The sequence below is a fragment of the Pleurodeles waltl genome, chromosome 6 (genome assembly GCF_031143425.1).
Source record: "Pleurodeles waltl isolate 20211129_DDA chromosome 6, aPleWal1.hap1.20221129, whole genome shotgun sequence".
Lineage (NCBI taxonomy): Eukaryota > Metazoa > Chordata > Amphibia > Caudata > Salamandridae > Pleurodeles > Pleurodeles waltl.
In genome coordinates this window covers 155,835,956-155,856,327 of record NC_090445.1, presented here as the reverse complement: position 1 = coordinate 155,856,327, position 20,372 = coordinate 155,835,956, and the positions used below count along the sequence as shown (strand labels likewise).

Here is a 20,372-nt window from a genome sequence, read left to right as displayed (position 1 = left end):
TTTTTCGAAAGATGGCTAGTGACTTTATTCAGAAGAGGGAGCAGGAAAGTTGCGAAAGTTTGACTTTAAATATTACTGATGACATAAGCAAGCTGCAGCGCCTGCCTAAGGTTGTGTCAAACCCGGTGATCTGCATAAGGCGTGAATACTGTATTCTATTATGTTTAAATTAGCCAAACCCTACCAATTTGTGTTTCCTGTGTGTGTATCCTTTACACGTCGGAATTTCAGCTCTGGGCCATCTGGTTGCAGTTTATGTTGCAAAGAAATCAAATTGTCTGAAGCTGAAATTCCAAATCTGAATCCCGCTGGCTGACTGTCTCATCCCCGCCCTTTTCCTGTTACCACTCCTTTCTCTCAATAAATATACTTATGCCGTCTCTTCCCACCATAGTGTAACTGGCAGTCAAAACATCTCAGCGTGTGGGGGAAGCATCTTCTGTCTAGCTGCTACAGATCAGCCTAATTCTCACAAGCGCTGAGAGGAAGGGGCAGATGTTCAGTGACTGGGCACAATGCTGGGCTAGTTGAGTCAGCACAGGAAGCAGTTGGTTGATAGGCCTGATGTCTGGGGCGTAATACAGGCCCCCACCCAAGGCCAATGAATGTCTTTGAGGTGTAGGGAACTCAGCCCTCACATTTTGCAGCGGGGGGGGTCATCATTTTACGTTACCCCACTGCCTGATGTTATTTATACTAGTGGTAGGTTTGGAGATCAAGTCCAGGCAAGTGCAAGTACTACAAGCAATAAAAACACACACTTTGAAGCTTGAAACCTCCACAGCCGCTCAGCTGGACCGACAGTGCTGTCATTGACAACAACCTGATCTACTCTGCACCGACTCACCAAGACCAACAAAAGACAAGAGAGACCGCAAGCAGATCCTTCTAAAATGACTTGGCCTAGTTCTTCGAGCATCAGCAGTGATGCTGACCCATTTATACAACTTCTTAACAAAAACCTAAAGACGGGAAGACCAAGACATCATTTGATGGAACATCCAGAAACTCAACACCAGTATCAGACAGCAGACTCTATGGCCTTGGCTTTCTAAACCAACTGTGGATTGTCTGAAGGCAACCTATCACCGAAAATAGGTATGGGCACTAAAATATACCACAAGGAAGGCCTCCAATAAATGAAGGGAGCTCTTCAGAGTAGTGAAGCACTACTTAAGCGCCTCAATAGTACCCACAACCACCCACTCCGAGGTGTTCTGCCATCAACAACATCAGAGACAAGTAAGAGAAAATTTAACACCAAATAAATAGCATCCCCACACATGACAATCCAACATCAATACCAACACACAGCATACCCAAACAGACATTGTCCAATGCCCTCTGTACAGAGGAGCTGACAAGTGTTCGGCAGTCACAGAAGGCATTAACCTATGAAAGTTACATAAAACTACTATCAAGCAAAATGAAAATACAAAAAAGAGTAGTCTTGAGAACCTTGCCAACTACCACCCAGTCACTCACCTATGATTCATCTGAACAATCATTGCGAACGTTATGGAAACCCAGCTCCACAAAAAGATTAAATGTAGGCATATAGGCATACTAGTCACCATCAGACCATAGAGCACCACAAAGACAGCAACAGTCCAAGTGCTAGATGTTACCTTGCAGATCATAGACTGTCAAAATCCTTGTCTTCTCCAACACTTAACCTCTGTAGCATTTGTCACTGCTGTCCGCCAACCACTGTTCAACGTTTTAGCACATTGGTTCGGTTCGACTACAACTGAGAGTCTAGCTGATCCAGATGACCAGCTTTAAATCTAATCCAATACCGGAAACATTAAGCATTTCCAAGGCTTCATTTCATGCAAATACATTGCAATCTGTACAGGGAATTGCTAGGTGTCCTAGTGGCAAACATCGATATCACCATCCATAAATATGTAGATGGCACCCAGCTGTACACAGGTATCACTTTAGACCACAAAAATCATGCAGCCATTTGCCTGCCTCACAGCTATCCATGCCTGCATGTCCAGGGACTATCTATAGCTGAATCTGACCACAGCCAAGTTTGGCCTCATTGCCAATGATGTGAAATAGTAAGGATGGCTGGCCAAAATTAACCTAGACAACGAGACTCCATGACACATCAGCAGTAGTCTCAGATTCCAAACACACAATGTCTGGCGTGACAACCCAAGACTGTAATGCTGTAAGAATCCCTTCTCGATAATGTGAAGTCACTACTTATATACGATGGTTTCGAACAGCCATACAACCACTGCATTCTGTCTGACATCAACAAAGGCAATGCCCTTTTCACTAACATCCTTTAACCCCCATCAGTTCCTCCTTGGGTAGCATGGCACTTATGCCTGGACTCTTCCATTGACTCCTAGTGCCCAGCCACATCCTCTTCAAGACCACCTTCATCATCTGTAGGTGAGTCAATGATGCAGTACACCATACCTGGCATTCAAAATCAAGACTTCCAGAAGGCTCCTCAAAAGCTGCAGCGTGAACATCAGAAGAATAGAAGAAAAGAAATGCAAGAAGAACACTACACACTAGGCACTATTATACTAAGCACATAGGTGGAAGGCCATCTTGGTAGATGCCTGCCAGTCTCCATCCACCCACCGCTTTAAAAAGGAACTCTACACGCTCCTGTTAACGCAACACCTCATCAGTGCGTGGGTTCGCAAGATTACTATGTAACTTAAATAACTTCACAAGCCTGCATCCTTCCCTCCTTAAATTGCTCTAGGACCCACCAGCCACTGTCTACCCACCAGGCTTACCCCCACACTCATGCCCCTCAATCATCACACCCCAACGCTAGACATACCTTCTTCCTATTGTAACTACATCATCCTACGAGCATGTCAACCGAATATCATACAATACACAGTCTCCTAATGTTGTATGCAACTACATGTGAACTTACCTGAGATGGAGAAATGTCCCAAAGGTCTGATTTTGGGACAAGGTGATGCACAGGGACGTAGCTCTCAATAGTACAGCAGGTGCAGTGACACAGGGGCCAATAGGCACGCGGGGCTGAATGCCATTGCCTACCTCCCGTTTAATGGCCGTTTTTTCCACCAAACCAAGTGTTAAGGCCCCATGTCTTCTCTTACACTGGTGGCCGTGGCTCGGTTACTATGCAACTGGCCATACATTCTTCCGTCATTCCATCCTCGTTACTCACTGATAACACGAGCGCAGAGCTATAGCAATGCGATATGATGTACGTGCACAGTCATTCACACAGTGCCGGGCACCTATATCCAACTCATTTGTATGCACCCCAATTTTGACAGTTATAGGAACCGAGTCTGCCCGAGACTTGCAGGCCGCATGCTTCACCAGTTGGGTGCTTATTCAGCCTTTCTTCTTGGCAAGGTCGAGCAAATTAGTGCCACCGAGTTAGGTAATAAGAAAACCTCATTTGAGCGCCTAGAGGCAATTCATTCTGTGCAAATAAAATGTCCAATCAGAATGCTCATCAGGCAAGTCAAACAAAATAGGAAGGCTAAAGTTTGTATTAATAGACTGGCACTTACTCTCAGCAACGAGTACGTATTCTAGAGTGTGTAATTGCTCGAGGTTTACATATCCAAAGCTGGCATAAACAGAAAGTGGGGCTTGTGTAAACCCTAACGTGGCACACTTATCAGAAGAGCAGAGAGGCCAGGGCTGCCTGGTTAAAGCCTGTGCTCCATGTCCTCTGTCCAGCGCTTAATTTGAGCCGGTGGGCGGCACCTGGCATTTATTTCTACGCATCAGATTGTTCAGCAAGAGAGAAAAAAACACATAAAACGGAAAGACGGAGGAAGAAAAAGACAGAAAAAACTGTCAAATAGTTTACAACATAGGCTGAGAAAACGCTGGGGGGTTTTACTGGCAAATTAAAAACCCAGGTATATGGACAGGTGCAACATTAAGACCACAAACTCATCTAATCCAATTTATGTCGAAGACGGATGTATATAATGCGAGAGAGATGATCTATAGCAGAAACCGCGTCATATGGTCCAATCGTTCCATCCGGAGTTCTTGTAACTTCATTCATTCTATCACCAGAACCTCGAGAAGGCACTATTGGTCTATGTCACACATTTGCTATTATTCATTTTTTATATTACATTTTTGGGGTGGTCAGGGTGCCATCTATAATAAAACGCACGGCCTTCTGAGCATCCCTGCAGTTCGAATTTCCACTGAAGTTTCTGTGGCGGGTTCTTGGTTCTCCCTCCGAGGTGGGCACCGACACGCAAGGTGTTCATCCTTCCTTACTGACGTGTATGTGTGTGTATATACACACACACACACGTGTGTGTGTATATACACAGACAATTAGATATGATCGCTCTGTCTGCCTATGGCGTCGCACTAAATTACACATTTCTACTCGTTTGTCCTGTCCTGGTCCTATGCAGGGTGTAATTTAAGATACACATTCTCGTTGCCTCATACAGTGCTTCAGAAATAGCAGAACCTGAGCAGAGGTTGTTAAATCCTTACAGTGAGATAACACTGCAGTAAACTAACAACAGGGGTGCATTGTTACAATGGCTGCTGGGTCTATGGCGGTTCTTCTGGTTCCACGGGCTGTTGTCCAGCTAGGCAGTGCGCATCATCTGTTGTCCACAAACAGGCCTTTGTGATGAAAACCAGACATGCTTCAGCTAAGAATGGAAAACTTTCTCCTTCAGACGCAGGAAGTCTGTCTCCATCTATCTTGCGGCTGGTTTAATGAGTGCCAAATCCCTTCTAGTTAAAAGCACACCTGCTGCTTTCTCTCTCTGATCAGCGGAGAAGGCCTTCTCCCGCCAGGTGATGCTTGTTAGAAGTGCAAGTGGTCCTTCCTGGAGTGGTCCAAGTGCCCACACACGCAGGGGGTGGCGTGTGTGGATTGCACCAATGATCAATTGATCCAGATGTAGAGGAGGATTGTCTATGTATGTACTGGAGGGCTTGTGCAATGCTAGATGTTAAGGATAGGTATCTAAAATCAATCTACCTATAGTGAATTTAAGCAGAAATGATATACATAGTCCTTGTTTATCCATGACATAGATCGGACCAACCTGTACTTCTGTTGAATAGCCCTTTTATAGTGGTTTCCAGAGATGGGCAGCACAGTAGGAAATACGACATTGCTATGCAGGACATGGCCTCTCTCATATCTGCAAAAAGTGGAGCTGACCCTACACCATTTCTTTTATCTTAAGGCATCTTTATACTGAGAACATCTCTCACCCTCTAAAAAGGTGAATCCACCTTTCGATCACTCTTCCTTTGTAAACTACAAGATCATCCACGGACAGGCTTTTCAGATCATGCCGACAGGACACCAAGGTTCCAGTCCTCAATTTTGCTTATACAAAAGGTGTGTTAGTCCAGTCGGTTCATTCGAAGCACACCAAAACAAAAAACCCAGAATGCATTGTTTTATTAAATGAAGTGACAGCTGAGTACCACTGCTGGGACTTCTATAGATGACTCATATATGGCCATCTGACTCCAGCTAGGTGCCTACATTTCCTTGCACTTAGGGCTTTACACCACCTTGAATTCTCCATCTTGAGAAGTGTAGAGTAACAGCTATTTGTTTCCTCTACATTTTTAGGAAGCGCCTCTTGCTCAAAGGCCTTCTCTCTGGACCTTATGCTTCATCCAGGCTCCAAGGCCTTTCTCTAGATGTCCCCTCTTCACCAGACAGGCAGAGGGAGGTCTCCTTCCTTGGATAGCTCATTCAGTAGTGAAGGGGGATATCTCTCCTTTTTGAAAATACTCCTGCTCTTTTAAAGTGACCATTGTATAGAGCTCACATGTGTACTAGCTCTGATCAACTGGTTTAATATTTCAACATACTATACCTTGTCCTCCTAAAATACTTGTTGCTAGGCTACAAAGGTTGCAAACTCAAGCATATAGACTGTGCCTGCACCTGAGGAATTGAGGCCATATCAAACCAGCTATGTAACCCCTGCATGAGCTTTGCATAAAGATTTAGTTAATTAAGCTTCTGTATATCCTCACAAATTGACAAGTCACCAAGTCATAGCAAGGAATCTGTGTTCATCCTTTTCCCAGTTGATTCAACAACAGACCTTCTAGCAGCTAAAGAATGAGGAAAGGCTCAGATTCCCAAACTGTGAGGCAGCCTCTGCCCCTGTGTCCATGCAGAAGCCAGTTTCAGGAAACACCTGAACACCAAACCTCTTCAACAGGCTTTTAGTTAAAGACTATTATCACCATGGAGCAACCAAGGCACATGAGGAATAGGCTCACCCTGTGCATCTATCTGGATTCTGACTCATTTTCCCAGAGTTTGTAATGTTGTGCTTTTCTTCTTTCTGTACCTAGGCAACGCTTCACAAACCTCCAACCAACTAAATAAATAAATAAATAAGTAAATATCTATGTGTGCATCAGATTACAGTGTAGGCTTCTCAATTTCTATACTTGGCCTTGCCATCATCACCGTAAATTATTCTTGAGGATGAGAATATGGTGAGCAGCATTGCAACACAGATTGGTGGTATTGGTAACACATTCCAATACATTATGTTTTTAGGAAACCCTTGTCACAGTCCCCTGTTGATAGCTTGCTTCTTTGCTGCATAATGTTTGCTCAACTGGTTGCCATTCTGATTGGGTGATCCCTATAAACAACTCGCTGGCACTTAAGAGTGTCCTTGTGTTGTTAAGCAAAAATATGGCACCAAGGCCCTCATTTTGACTTTGGCGGGCGGCTGAGGCCGGCTACCAAAGTCCTGAGTTGGTATGACTGCATACGCAGCAGTCCCTCCACGGAACCTATTAAGAGTTTCCTTCCAAGCCGGCAGGTGGAAAAAGTGTTTCTGCCCGCCGGCCCAGCGGGAAACACACCACAACTTTGATGCCGGGTTGTAAACGAGCCAGCAGCAATGTTGCGGTGTGTCGGGTGCGAAAGCACCCATTGCACTTTTCACTGCCCATTAATCAAGCAGTGAAAAGCATGACAGGGCTGTCCATGGGGGCCCCTGCACCCTCTTTCCGTGCATGGGCAGTGCAGGGGCCCTCGGCACCCCATTTCCGCCAGTCTTTGCATGGCGGTGGGACTGCCATTCAAAAGCTGGCGGAAAGGGAACTCGTAATCCGGAGCACTGTCCTTGCAGATTGAGATTGCTGGCACCGCCAGGCTGTTGGCTGGTGGCAACCTGGCAGGGCTGGCGGTCAGAGAGTGGTGGCTCTGCCACGGTCGTAATTTGGGGGCCGGACCACTGCTTTGGCAGCGGTCCGACCTTCATTGTGGCTCTGGCGGTCTCATGACTGCCAGGGTTGTAATGAGGGCCCAAGTGTTGCTGATATCAGGGATAGGGGAAACACCGGGATCTCCTATAGTCCACTATGTACTGAGAAGTAAAGGTTGAATCTGTGTTTCTAAACTAATACCTACATACCAACCAATAATACTGAAGCTTTTTTACAGGGGCAAAGTGCCCCAGGTATGACCTTGATGATTTGTCCCTGGTAAAAATGCGGCATTACCATACCTAGGAACACAGTGTGTAAAAACAAGTCACCGCCTGCAATTCCGGTTTGGTGTTTTTGGCTAAACTGAGATTCCCAGGCCATGCAAAATGAAGGCCCCAAAGATTTTAGTCCTGATTGACTTACACTGCTTCTGAACGATGAATCCTTACAATGCTAAGGCATTCTGCAGTGGTTAAGAAGTGATGCATTTGTCTCCAACATTGCTCACACTCCAACTTATAGCCATTTTTATATAGTAGCTGCCCACCACTGCTTGCCATTTTGGAAAGCTCTAAGGAAATTGGGGACCTGGGCCTGAACTCCTACCATGACTCCGAATGGATCCTGAAAATGGGTGACCTCCTGCTTTGAGCCCCCACTGAGGTTTTGTCCAGCTCCTCAGCTGGGCTGTTAAAACAGGATCTTACCACCTTTCAGGTTCAGACATAGTTGGGGACAAAAAACCAACCTGTGTCCTGGTTGCAACACCACAGAACATCTACTGGGAATAAGTAGGAAGATTTGACCGCCCGTCTAGCAGCTTTTACGCACATTAAGTTCTTCATTTAAAAGCATCTTATAACAATTAAACCTTTACTGCATGTTGAGGGTCTCAATATCCACCCCCTTAAAAAGAAACAGAATTGGAGGGAACAATATGTTTCAGATTTTGTGTCTGGAAAGCAAACGATTCTTTAATTTTCAGATTATGTGTCTGTAAGAAAGAGGTAATACTTAATGTCGGAACAGAACACATTTTTCATTTCCAAGTTGTATATTTGGCAAACTAAAATTAAATTCCGATAGTGTGCAAATCGTTAAGCTCGGATTTTGCATCGTTAATTTAGAAGGCATGTGTAAAATAGAAGAAAACATGCATTTTCTTTATTTCTATTCTTAAAGGGGCCATGCAGTTCAGAGAAAAAACCAGCTCTTTGCCCAGTCCTGCATATTTATCACGAAAAGCAGAAGTTCTAGAATTTGTTTTGTTTGATGGTGTCATCTGAGGTGTTGAGGTCTATTATGACATCATTCTCTGGATGGTCCTTTTAACCCTTGGCATTTCCATGACTGCTGTGCTAAAATAGGTTTTTTACTCCGCTTGACATTGACCAAATATGGGGACCACTTTAGCAATGTAAACCCCTCCTCCCACCCCCAAGGCCAATTATATATGTTACCCAAACAAATAATAAATATCATTTATTTGTATAAAGCAGCAAATTGATAAGGCTAAGGAAATCATTTGTTTATTTAGCTTACCCAATAAAATGTCCCTTCCACCGGTGGTTTGTGAATGCTTCTTTGTAACGTGAGTTTAACTCCGAAATTGACAAAAAACTCTTTAAAGTAGAATTGTGGTTAATAATTAAAACGGTTAACGCAAAAATCCACCAGCGCTAGTTAGCTCCACAAAGCACAACTGTCACGGCAGCCACATAAACCACAACTCGCGCCCCGTCTGATGAAGCATTTTTTTTTTCAAACAAAAAGGAGGGAGAGTCGTCTTTGAGTTCCCCTTCTAAGCTTTGGGGTAAGTGTGTACCCATCATTTTCATCTTGTTCTTCAGACTGTGAAGACTATGCCCAGCATCCTGTACATGGCGGCTGAAAGTAGGAATGTCACCGTGCAGCCAACATAGCAATATGTTAGGGTCAGTGAACCTGATGCTGAGTTTGCAGACCCGAAAACAGGTATGTAAGAACATCCTTCATTCAACATGGTGACTTTTTTCCATTTGTGCCAACAAACAGTTTTCAGCTTGGGTTTGGGAGCTGTCTGTGGACGAACAGTCAAGCTGTCTGTATAATTTAACCCTTCAGAGCTCATCCGCAGCATTTTTCGAATGCTAATTTCTTAAAAGCTCCTGAATGGATATGCACCACCCCAAGCAAGGGCACCCTTCCGAGTAAAGGTCTCGTTTGGTGTAATTCTGTTCATCTTTGTTTCTGCAAGGGAGAACACATTTCCTATTGGAGTTAAAAGGATTTTTGACACTTTTATTCCCCCCCCCCCCTGGCTAGGATTTACATGAAACCTACATGTCAAATCGAAACCAAAGTTACTTTTTTGGAGAGTTTTCTGCAGATCATTTTAAAAGTGCCAAACTCAGAAGCAAAACAAAAATGTCCAGCCCTAACCATAGCTAGAGAGTCACTCTCACCCACTCCGTTCGATACACCAACACACATATATATGAACATATAGCTTTGCGTTCAGACGGTGTGTACTGGAGGTCGCCCAGCCGGTCCGGGCGTGTAGCCCAGGTGTTTACAGGGAAAACAGCTTAAGTATCAGAAGCCAAGGTAGAAAAAACAAAAGGCCCAAATTATAAGAATTCGTCGATATCAGAGGAAGAACCAGTTCTCCATTTCCTTTCAGACGGTTTCACCAGTGCTGCACCTTGACTCGGGTGCGAGGCATCATCTCCTGTGGACAATCATAGGTCTTCATTAGTAAACTGCCCAGTGCAGAAGTTCTCTATTGACTCCATTCATTCTGCATGCTGGTAGATGTCCAGGGCTCTATTGGAGTAAATGCCAGTACATAAATTAATGTTTGTTATCATTGCTTCTGCTCTGTTTTAACCTTGACAATAAAAAAACTGTTACGGATCTTTATAATGCTGAAGCGTCACTCCAGATACTCCGTAGGTCCAAGTTGCGATTCATTTCAAACTTTGAAAAGTTGCTATTCATTTTAAACTTTGAAGTATGTTCAGCTTATATACACTTTTTAGGTACTTGTTTAATCATATTTCTGAAAGAAATTTCAGTGAATACATTTATATCCTGAGCCATCTGGGGAGATCCCCAGTAGATCACTTTCTATAATTGCTATTTAAGTAAATGAATTAAATCACGTTCCTCTATCTTTTTGCCTCTCTCCTCAGAATGCTTTAGTTTCATTTAAGGAGCTGTGTGGCCTGACTCCTGCTGCCAACATGAAACAGTGCATCCTGACTGTCTCGACGTGGCTGCTGAACAGTGACAACAGCTCTGTGACGGTCGCTCTGGACCTGGGTGACCAGTACCCCGCCATGGAGGCCCATGGGCCTGTCCCAGAACTGCTCAAGAAGGTCCTCACCTCCTACGACACGGTAAGAAGATCCTGCGTGCTGGACACTGATGCTTGTGATGGTGGATGTGGTTGGTGTTTACCAGTAGTGCATGAAATGGCCGTAAACTATGCATCCCCTTGTAACCAGTGGCACAGTGAAACACCAGCAAAGGGGCTTACATGTCTGTATGTGTATATGGGTACGTATGTAGTGCATGAGAGCAAGGGGTTGCTGAACAAAGGTCTGAGCCCAGAGATATGAATTTATTCTGATTATGTTACGATAGCGTGCTCATGGGCATGATTCCTTTTTGTGAAGAGATGTAGTGTTCTCTGATTAAGTGGGTCTTTAGTTCGTGTCTGGGTTGGGTCCGTTCTGATGTTGCTGCAGATCCTGGAAACATAGGAGAAGGAACCCTGTTCTCCAGCAAGATGGCTTCTCTGATCTAGCTTTCCATCATTGGCAGTGTTGAGAGCCACCTCAAAACTAGCCTGCATTAGATTGCTATGCATAATTGAAAGGATGATATGCTTGAGAGCTCCATTAGTAAGAAAATGCCCTACTTGGTACCCGAACATCCCTGTAGGTGGCCATAGTTGCACAGATACCTTAGAGGTGACATCTTCTTTAGGTTTCTTCATGTAGCTGAAAATCCTATTGGTCACTTACAACCAACCTACCCTCGGAGGACACCACACACAGGATGTAAGTCACTCTGCCTCTCTAACCTGACAAGTAGGGATGTCTGCGGCAGTGGCAGGGAGGGATGAATAGGTGGAGGAGGAGGGAAGCAGCCAAATGAGGTATCATATTAAGAAAAGAACCTGAGGAGACACAACAACTTCTGAATGTGGTTCTGGTCATAATGAAAGTGCTAAGAAGGGTGCGCTGTGGGCAAAGTACGGAGCACAATAAGGAGTACAGCATCATCGCTGTTTGGGTGCAGGATGAGGTAGCAGAGATGCTATACATAATGCATTGTCTATTGTGTTTACATTGGAAGTGGGAGTGTATTACCGTATGTCACAGTTATAGGGCAGAGGTGGTACCCACATTTTCAGTACTGTAAGATCTTTCTTCCCTGGTTGGACATGAAAGGCTGTAGTACTGGGTAGGAGGATGCCTGCTAGCATGCACTCACCCTGACTTTAGGCTCGGTTGCCATAAACTATTATAGACCTAAAGTGTTCTGTGACAGACACGGGCATTGTCACACGGGCATTGTCTACGATGAATTGTCTATATATATATATATATATATATATATATATATATATATATATATATATATATTTACAATTCATCGTAGACAATGCCCGTGTCTATATATATATATATATATATATATATATATATATATATATATATATATTTAATTACAGCCCCAACAGTTACGTACTTTCTTACAAAACCCTATACATTTGTGAAGGGCAAGCCCGGAATGTTCCAAAAATTCAAAAAGGTCACAATTTACCTAAACCGGTTAGCTTGTCCATGCCTAGCTCCAACCACTGTGAAAGTCTTAGTAAGTGGACTTCATTCATACACTTGGTAGGGGAGCCCAACGGACTATTCCTTCCCCTACAGATATTTGCGTGTTTGGATGTAGGAATCTTTGCAGATTCATTATAATACTAGCCCTTCCAAAGGTACATTCAGATGTTAAATAATATTTATTACTGGTACAGGTCAGGTAATGTTGATATGTTCACCTTAAAGCAAAGAAAATAGTAAGATGCCTGGCTTCCACAGCCCACCCCGTGTTATGGTGCCGGTCTGTTTTTTGTATCAGGGATGTGCCTTCTTATTTACGGAATTTGCTCTGCCCCTGTGCTCCTGCTTCTCGCTCCCAACTGCTGTGGAATCCTAGGGTGCAGTGCAGGTAAGGAGAGGCATAGGTGGCGAACCTGCATACCTGATCACACCTTCAGAAACCAAGAATAGATGGTGACCTTGTGGTCAAACATCAACCAGTCACTTGACCTTTTATAGAGAAGAACATCACATCACATGTCCTATACAAATGTAATCAATCACTCGATCAGCTCCCTGTTGAAATCTGTCTTGTGGTCATTGACTTGTTCAACTGCGCTACTTTGGGTTTTTGTGCTGGTCATAAAACACATACTGCTCTAAGCTCGTCTGACAGATGACCTTGTACAGGATCTGGACAATGATCAGGTTGCTAAGATTGAAGTTGCTAGTCAACCCTTGACCCTATTCATCCTGCTACGTCGACATGGCCTGGCTGAGGTTGGGTATCCCCTTTGAGGTAGGTACCCGAGTCCAGTAGAGTTGAATTTGTAGAATTGCCATAGGTACTTGCTGTTACCTTTGAGATGATGTAAAGACTTGTTTTAATGTAAATGTGTATGTAGGGCAATTGCAAGGCTTGGAGACATTATCTAGGTGCTGACATGGCATCAATGCCTATGCCAGGCAACTGTATGTTATGACATGGCATCAATGCCTATGCCAGGCAAATGTATGTGTTTTTCTTAACCTTCCCTGGAGCTCAGCTGTGACCCTCTCAGGCTGCTAGATCACAACGAAGATAATGAATCTTTATGCTAAAGACCAACATTGCTGTTGTGCCCAGTTTAGGACCTGGTTGAGTTGAATGCCCCACTAATTATCTGTTCAGTGTCTTCCATTGGATGCAGACAGAGATTGCTGCTGGGGTTAAATCAAGACGCTGTCATGCATGGGTTCTAATTGGCTGAGCCCTTTCTTTCTGGTTCAAGATCTAGACGCAGTGGTCTCTAACCTTTTCTGTAGTAAAAACTACTCATGTTCAATGAAAAGCATCCGGAGCTACGAATATTTGAATTTTAATACTGACCACACCAGGCAAGTTTACATTTTTGTTTTGAATATACACTTTTCAGTTTTTGTAGGCTGGGCTGCACACAGGAGAGCTACTTATGGGTAGCTCGGGAGCTACTAGTAGCTCATGAGCTTATTCATTGAAGACACCTGAGAGTGATTGCTCTGTTATCTCACTGTAGTTAAGTTATGGAAACACCTACTATGCTGAGATAGTGCGTGGACTCACAGTGATGATCCAGCTGCTGCTGAAACACTGCTGCTTTGATGCTGAGCCATGTCTCTCATCTTGTGACACATCTCTCAAAGTTTCTGTGATGCTCTTTGGTTACCATTGATCCTATGCATCCAGTTTTAGGTAGACTTTATGACCTTTGAGGCTTTGCAATGTTTTGGGCCACAGTATTTGGAGGCTGGGTTGACATCATGGGTAAACGATGGAAAAACTCAGTCCATCACAAAGATGTAAGAGTCCACATTTACTCTCAGAATCATTAATTGACTGCATCTTTGCCTTTGACCTTGTACATCATTCAGATGAGATAGAAATTACTTCTAAAGGCTCTTTCTGATTACACCTCTGATGCCATGTATTGTATGGATTGTTTTTTATAAAGATCTGAAGTAGCGAAGAGATTGCTTGAGAGTGCTCTTAAAAAAACATTCTCACAAATCTCAGGTACCATATCATACATTTTTACTTTTAAAAATGTTCTTGTCAAGAATTCTTGAGTTTGCAATATAAATTATAACACACAATTTGTGTTTCACTGTTGCATGACAGGTAGGCCCGCGGGCACGAGGGTTAGCAATTGTCTTGTTTGCTGAGATATAATTGCTTGTAAAGAGAGATGCAGTTTCCCTGTACCTTCCAAAATGCATTATGCTAACAACGTTAATGCATAGTGATGCAATGTATAATTTAAATAAATGTCTTGCTGCTGCGCCAGAAGAGCATAGGTTGGAGACAACTGACGTCACCACAAACTCACAAGAGCCGCAATGACTACTTGGTATTCACCCTAAGCAGTCTAGTGTCCGCAAGTCTTGCTAAAATGGGCACACCTGCATGTGATGTGCTATTTTTACATCATGAGCTTGCCCTGTTTCAAGAGGCACAGGCAAGGAAAATCATTTGTCCAGGATTTCACACTCCAGTCAAGTGAATAGAAAGAACTAAGGCTAGGGCCTGTTCATAGTTGGCAACTTAAACACTAAACATCGCTTCTCTTGAAATCCCTAGGAAGAATTTATATATGTCAAGGATACAAAATTGCTGATTTTCCTATTGAATATCCATGTGCAGAGATGATTCTGGGCTAAATAGGATACAAGCCTCAGAAATGTTCCTGATCTACAGTAGTTTTGTTGGTGTTCATCCCCCTGTCTTTAGCTGTATGCTGGGCAGCAGAAGGCGAGCCAATGAGAGGTTAGCTGTGGAGTCAAGGACTGTAGTAATACTGCTTACCAGGTGGAACCAGACCTACTAACTCACACGGTTTCACCGTGTGTCACACGTTATCAGCTCCCCTCACAGGGTCACCCGGTAAGGAGGCAATATCACACTGCGGGAGGAAAAATAAACTGAAAATCACTGCGCTATAGTGTTGTTTGAGCTGTTTTTGGAGCCGGTGCAGCTAAAGCAGTGGGAACACACCAGGACCTGGGCGGCAGCACCTCAACAAGATGGTGTGTTTTTTTTGTTTGGTTCATTGGAGTAGGGCGCAGTTGAGGGTGAAGGGGCAGAAGTGCCTCTTACAGAAGCAGTTCTCGGGTCTAGGCCCTACCTCTTTCATGGCCCAGCCCCTCCTCACAAGGTAAAACATTTGACTAAGTTGGCGGGTCTGTGGAACAGATCAACTCAAGACTTCGAGGGAGTGTAACAGAAGGGGCTTCTCAGCCTGGAAAATGTTTCCCCATGGTGCTAAAATAACAAAAATGTGCAGTGGCACGTTAGACTGCATTTCCACAAGATGGATATATACACTCTGCACAAATATGCATTGGAGAAATGGAGGCTGGGAAACAAGTCATGTGACATTACCAGTAGGATGCCTGGAAATCTGCACCGGTGCAAAGCATATTAGGGGAAGAGTATGTGAATTACCGCAACATTGTAGGAGTTCTACTACAGGAACATATCTACTGCTTTCTTTGTGAAGCTGTTGTAGTTAGGTTTCTTCTTTTGGACTCAATTTCCTTGTAAAAGTAAAGTATAAATGTGTGTTTGCACACCCATGCATTATGGGAAGGGGCTATTGACGGGATATTCTTGAGCATTTATTCATAGGGCAACAGAAACCCTGCAGCTAGCCCTGTAAATCTCACCGCTTTGTTGTACTTAATAGCAATCAATCAAGCAGGAATTTGTAAAGCGCACTACTCACCCGTGAGGGTCTCAAGGCAAAGGCTCACGAGAAGACCTGCTCACGTACAATGCCATGTCAGAACATCAGGTGTTATGGTATGTCACTGCTATTTATATAGTGTCTGTACACCGAGGTTTCATGGTACTTCACAACTGGGCACACATTGCACTCAGTGATTCAGTCTCTGATCAGGGAAGTTTTCACACCTTCCTAAAGCTAAGGAGGGATTGTTCAGATCATAAAGTAAGAGGCAGAGGATTCCATACTCTGCTGCTCCTTCTGACAAGGGGCGCTCGCCAAAGGACATGGTTCCGACTCTCTGGACCTCCAGAAGGAACTGTGTGCTAGATCACATATTACACATGGGTTTGTGCCACAGGAATCTAAGAGAAATAAAGGCAGTAAAGCATTGATGAATGATGGTTTCTTGTACAATAGCTCTTGAGGGTTATCCTAGTAGGGGCGGGAAGCCAGTGGAGTAACCATACGGAGGACAGCTCATACTGCCTTCTTCCAAAATTACAGATAAAGCAGGTGACTGTATTTTGGATAAGCTGTTTTTTTTTTCTTTTTTGCAAAGCTAAATAAAGTGTATTGCATAATTCAAATGAGAATGAGCTACTGCTTTCATTAAAGTGATGCTAAATTTCTCGTCAATAAAAGAAAGTGTTATAGAGTAATAATACAACTGGATACCTGTATTTCAAGGTACCATTTAGAATCGAGCAAACTACTGATGACTCGTTGTACAAGAACCCAGGGTGGTCAGCCAAGCAAGAATCTCAGGTGAAAATTGTCCTTCTAGAGAGATCAGTAGTTCAGTTGTAGCTTCATAGTATTCTCTGACATCCATCAGCACACGAAGGCTAGGTTACGTGCTATATTGAGGAGGTTGAGGGTGCTCAAGGCAGCCCAGTGCTCAACTGGGAGTCGTCAGCATGCATGTATATCTCACACGTATATGGTTGGGCAAGTGATCTCATATGAATGGTAACGAGCAGGAGGTAAAGGATGGATCCCTGCAAGAGATTTAAAGGGGGGCAGTATGATTTGTTGTCTGCCAGTCATGTAAGGTGTCAGCCGTTCGCGTACCGTCCCACGTTGCTGGATCTAATAGACAGAACGGTATGGTCAATAGTATTAAAATCAGGGCTCCCATTCCACCTTTGTTCACCAGCCACTGTAGATCAACGATAAATGAAGCAACCAACATTTCAGTGCTCCGACCAGTCCAAGAGAATTGTGAGTATTGTTTAACTCATATAACTCTGAAGCTGGCCAATCGCCAATTTTTATATTAATTTCAGCCAATAAGATAAAAGAGATAGCGTTATAAAATGATTAGGGTGAAGGATCCAACCATGTTTTTTAAAAGAATTTCACCACTGCCAATTACCAATCTTTAGGGAAGACTGCAGATGTTAATACATCATTAAAAATGGACACAAATTCATTTAAAATTAAGATACTAAATGATTGTTTCCAGAGAAATGGAGCGGGATCAAATAGAGAGCGGACGGATGGCTATTACATTTAACTTTCTCCAAGGAAACTTTGGCAAAAGGTTCACAGATATCCATCCATCAAATACTGATCAATACACAGGCCCCGCCGTACACTAAGATGGTGTTCAGATTGTTTATGAAGTGATTGACTTCCAAATAGCTAGAATTTTATTTTGAGACAAAGTTGCTGGGCTCTTAAACATGTCTTCAGGCACAATTATATCACTGATCAAAGAGGCGGGAGACTGAAGCTCAGTTATAATGCATAACAGCCCTTTAGCCGTGTTAGGAGACTGAAGAATACACATCTTGTATATTTCTTATGTATTTCTTTGTCTATTTGATCTACCCTTTAGAAAGCTTAGCCATCTTTAAGTAATCATGTCTCAAATTTAAATCATAAGACTTTGTCCTTTCACGATCTGGACCTTCATTACCCCAGAGAGCCTCAGGGGTCGGATTTCTAACCTCTTGGTGCTAGGACTCAGTTCACTGCACCAATCCAAATTACAAATCCAGTTGGACTGTGACCCACACACAGCCCACTGAGCAATAGTGTGTACGAGATGTTTTCTAGTCACACTCAATCTCACTAAATGATTTCAGGGACAAAGTGAACTTGAAACCCTTTTTCATAAATGAATAGCACACTCTGAAGAGCACTAACGAACAGGGGAATAACTTTAAAGTGTTTATTTTTACAATCCAACTCTAGAGCATAAAATATAAACAGTAACCACACAGAATGAGAAAATAAATGCAGCAGTACATGATTTGGCCATAGAAAACAAAATGAAGATTTGTAACCGTGTTAGCAAGTTCCTAGCCTCTTAAAACCCTATCACTTCTTCTCAGTAGTACAGAAGTAGAACATAGCAAACCTATGATTCGAGTTTCTTAAGATGGATTGCAAAGCAAATCCATCTTAAGAAAACATAGCTGTTTAGCTATTCTGTATCACAGCTCTTGCCCAGGAATGATAAGTGTTCCAGGTAGAAGGCCACTACTCCCAGAGCAGCCCCTGACCAAGGCTGGTTGTCACTGTAAACGGGTGTGACCTCTGTCTTGCTAGTTTTTGCAGAAACCCCCTCCAACTAATGATTAGGTAGCTGTCAAGACTAAACAAATATGTGAATGTGCCATGTTGATTTAGATATAGATAATATGCTCCTATAAGTAGAATAATAAAAACATGTCAACCTTTAATACAGACCCCCAGGTCCACGCCCCCCCTTCTGCGACACCGTCGCTGACACCATCAGCACGCACGCTCTCATCTCCACAGACTACATACTCCTCGGCGATTTCAACTTTCACCTGGAAAACCCTCACGACCACAACTCCTCCTCCCTCCTAGACAACCTCACCAACCTTGGACTCAAACAACTGGTCACAGCCCCCACCCACTCGGCTGGACACACACTCGACGCAATTTTCACCTCAAGCCAACACATCACCTATACCCACACTACCAAACTCCAATGGACGGACCACCACTGCGTCCACTTCTCCTACAACAAACCACTCACACACCACCACCAACACTCCACCCCCTACCGCATGTGGGACAAGATCCCCACAGAGCGCTTGAACTCCCAACTGACACAACCCCCCCCCCCAACACAGCCGCACACAACCTCAACAAATGGATCACCACCTGTGCAGACTCTCTCGCGCCCCTCAGAAAAAACATTACCACCCGCAACATCAAGAACGCCTCATGGTTCACCACTGAACTCCAAGAGTCCAAACGCCACAAAGCAGATAAAACGTGGAGGCAAGAACCCTCCACCACAAACCTCTTCGCCCTCAAAACCACCACACGCAACCACCACCAACTCATACGCACCACCAAAAGAGCACACTACAAGGAACGTATTGACAACAGCTCCCAAAACAGCAAAGAACTCTTTACAATCATCCAAGAGCTCTCCAAACCCAAAGCCAGCAACCTAGACCCCACACACACACAAACCCTCTGCAACTCCCTCTCAAATCATTTTTACCGCAAAATCCAGGACATACACAACAGCTTCATACCGCAAACACCCTCCACACGCAACCTCCACCCGCCCAACTCAATCCCACCACACACACCCCCCATCCTACTCACCACCTGGGCCCCCACCACCAATGAAGAAACTGAAAAGACAATGAACTCCATTCACTCTGCTTCCCCCTCCCACCCCTGCCCCCATCGAATATATGACAAGGCCAGCCCCACCATCGCCCCCAAACTCCGAGCCATAATCAACAGCTCATTTGAAACCGCCACCTTCCCATACCCCTGGAAACACGCGGAAGTCACCGCTGTCCCAAAAAAGCCCAAAGCCAACCCAGACGACCTCTCCAACTACCGCCCCATCTCCCTCCTCCCTTTCCCAGCCAAGGTCACGGAGAAACTAGTCAACTCCCGCCTATCCCACTTACTCGAGGCAAACCACACACTCGACCCCTCCCAATCTGGGTTCCGCAAGAACCACAGCACGGAAACCGCTCTCATCGCATGCACCGATGAAATCAGATCCAGAGTCGACATGGGCGAGACCGTTGCACTCATACTCCTAGACCTCTCCGCAGCCTTTGACACTGTCTGCCACCACACACTCCGCACACGCCTTCACAACGCTGGGATCCGCCACAAAGCCATAGACTGGCTCACCTCCTTCCTCACCGACAGAACCCAAAAAGTCTGTCTCCCACCCTTCCAATCCTCCGCCACCAAAATCACCTGCGGAGTCCCACAAGGCTCCTCCCTCAGCCCCACACTCTTCAACATTTACATGGCCCCACTAGCCAAAATCCTCAAACCTCACGGTATCACCATCCTCTCATAAGCTGATGACACACAACTCATCTTCTCCCTCACCCGCAACGCCACCACCGCCAAAACCAACCTACACGCTGCACTCCTTGACACCGCTGCCTGGATGACAGCCAACCACCTCAAACTCAACTCCAACAAAACCGAGAATCATTTTTGGCCCACACAAAAACACTTGGGACTCCTCCTGGTGGCCCACCACGTTAGGCCAGCAAACTACGCATGCAACCTCAGCATCATCCTGGATCCCTCCCTCTCAATGGCCCAACAAATCAACGCCATCACCTCC

General features: G+C 44.4%; 1 protein-coding gene across 3 annotated transcripts in view; it reads left to right on the top strand.

Annotated features, from left to right (window-relative positions):
• Positions 1 to 20,372, top strand: part of LOC138299441 (inactive phospholipase C-like protein 2) — a 469,418-nt gene that overhangs the window by 278,940 nt on the left and 170,106 nt on the right. For all 3 annotated transcript variants that reach the window (XM_069237682.1, XM_069237681.1, XM_069237680.1), the window contains exon 3: positions 10,392 to 10,598. In XM_069237682.1, coding sequence (XP_069093783.1) covers positions 10,392 to 10,598 — 207 coding nt within the window. The remainder of the gene's footprint in view (positions 1 to 10,391; positions 10,599 to 20,372) is intronic.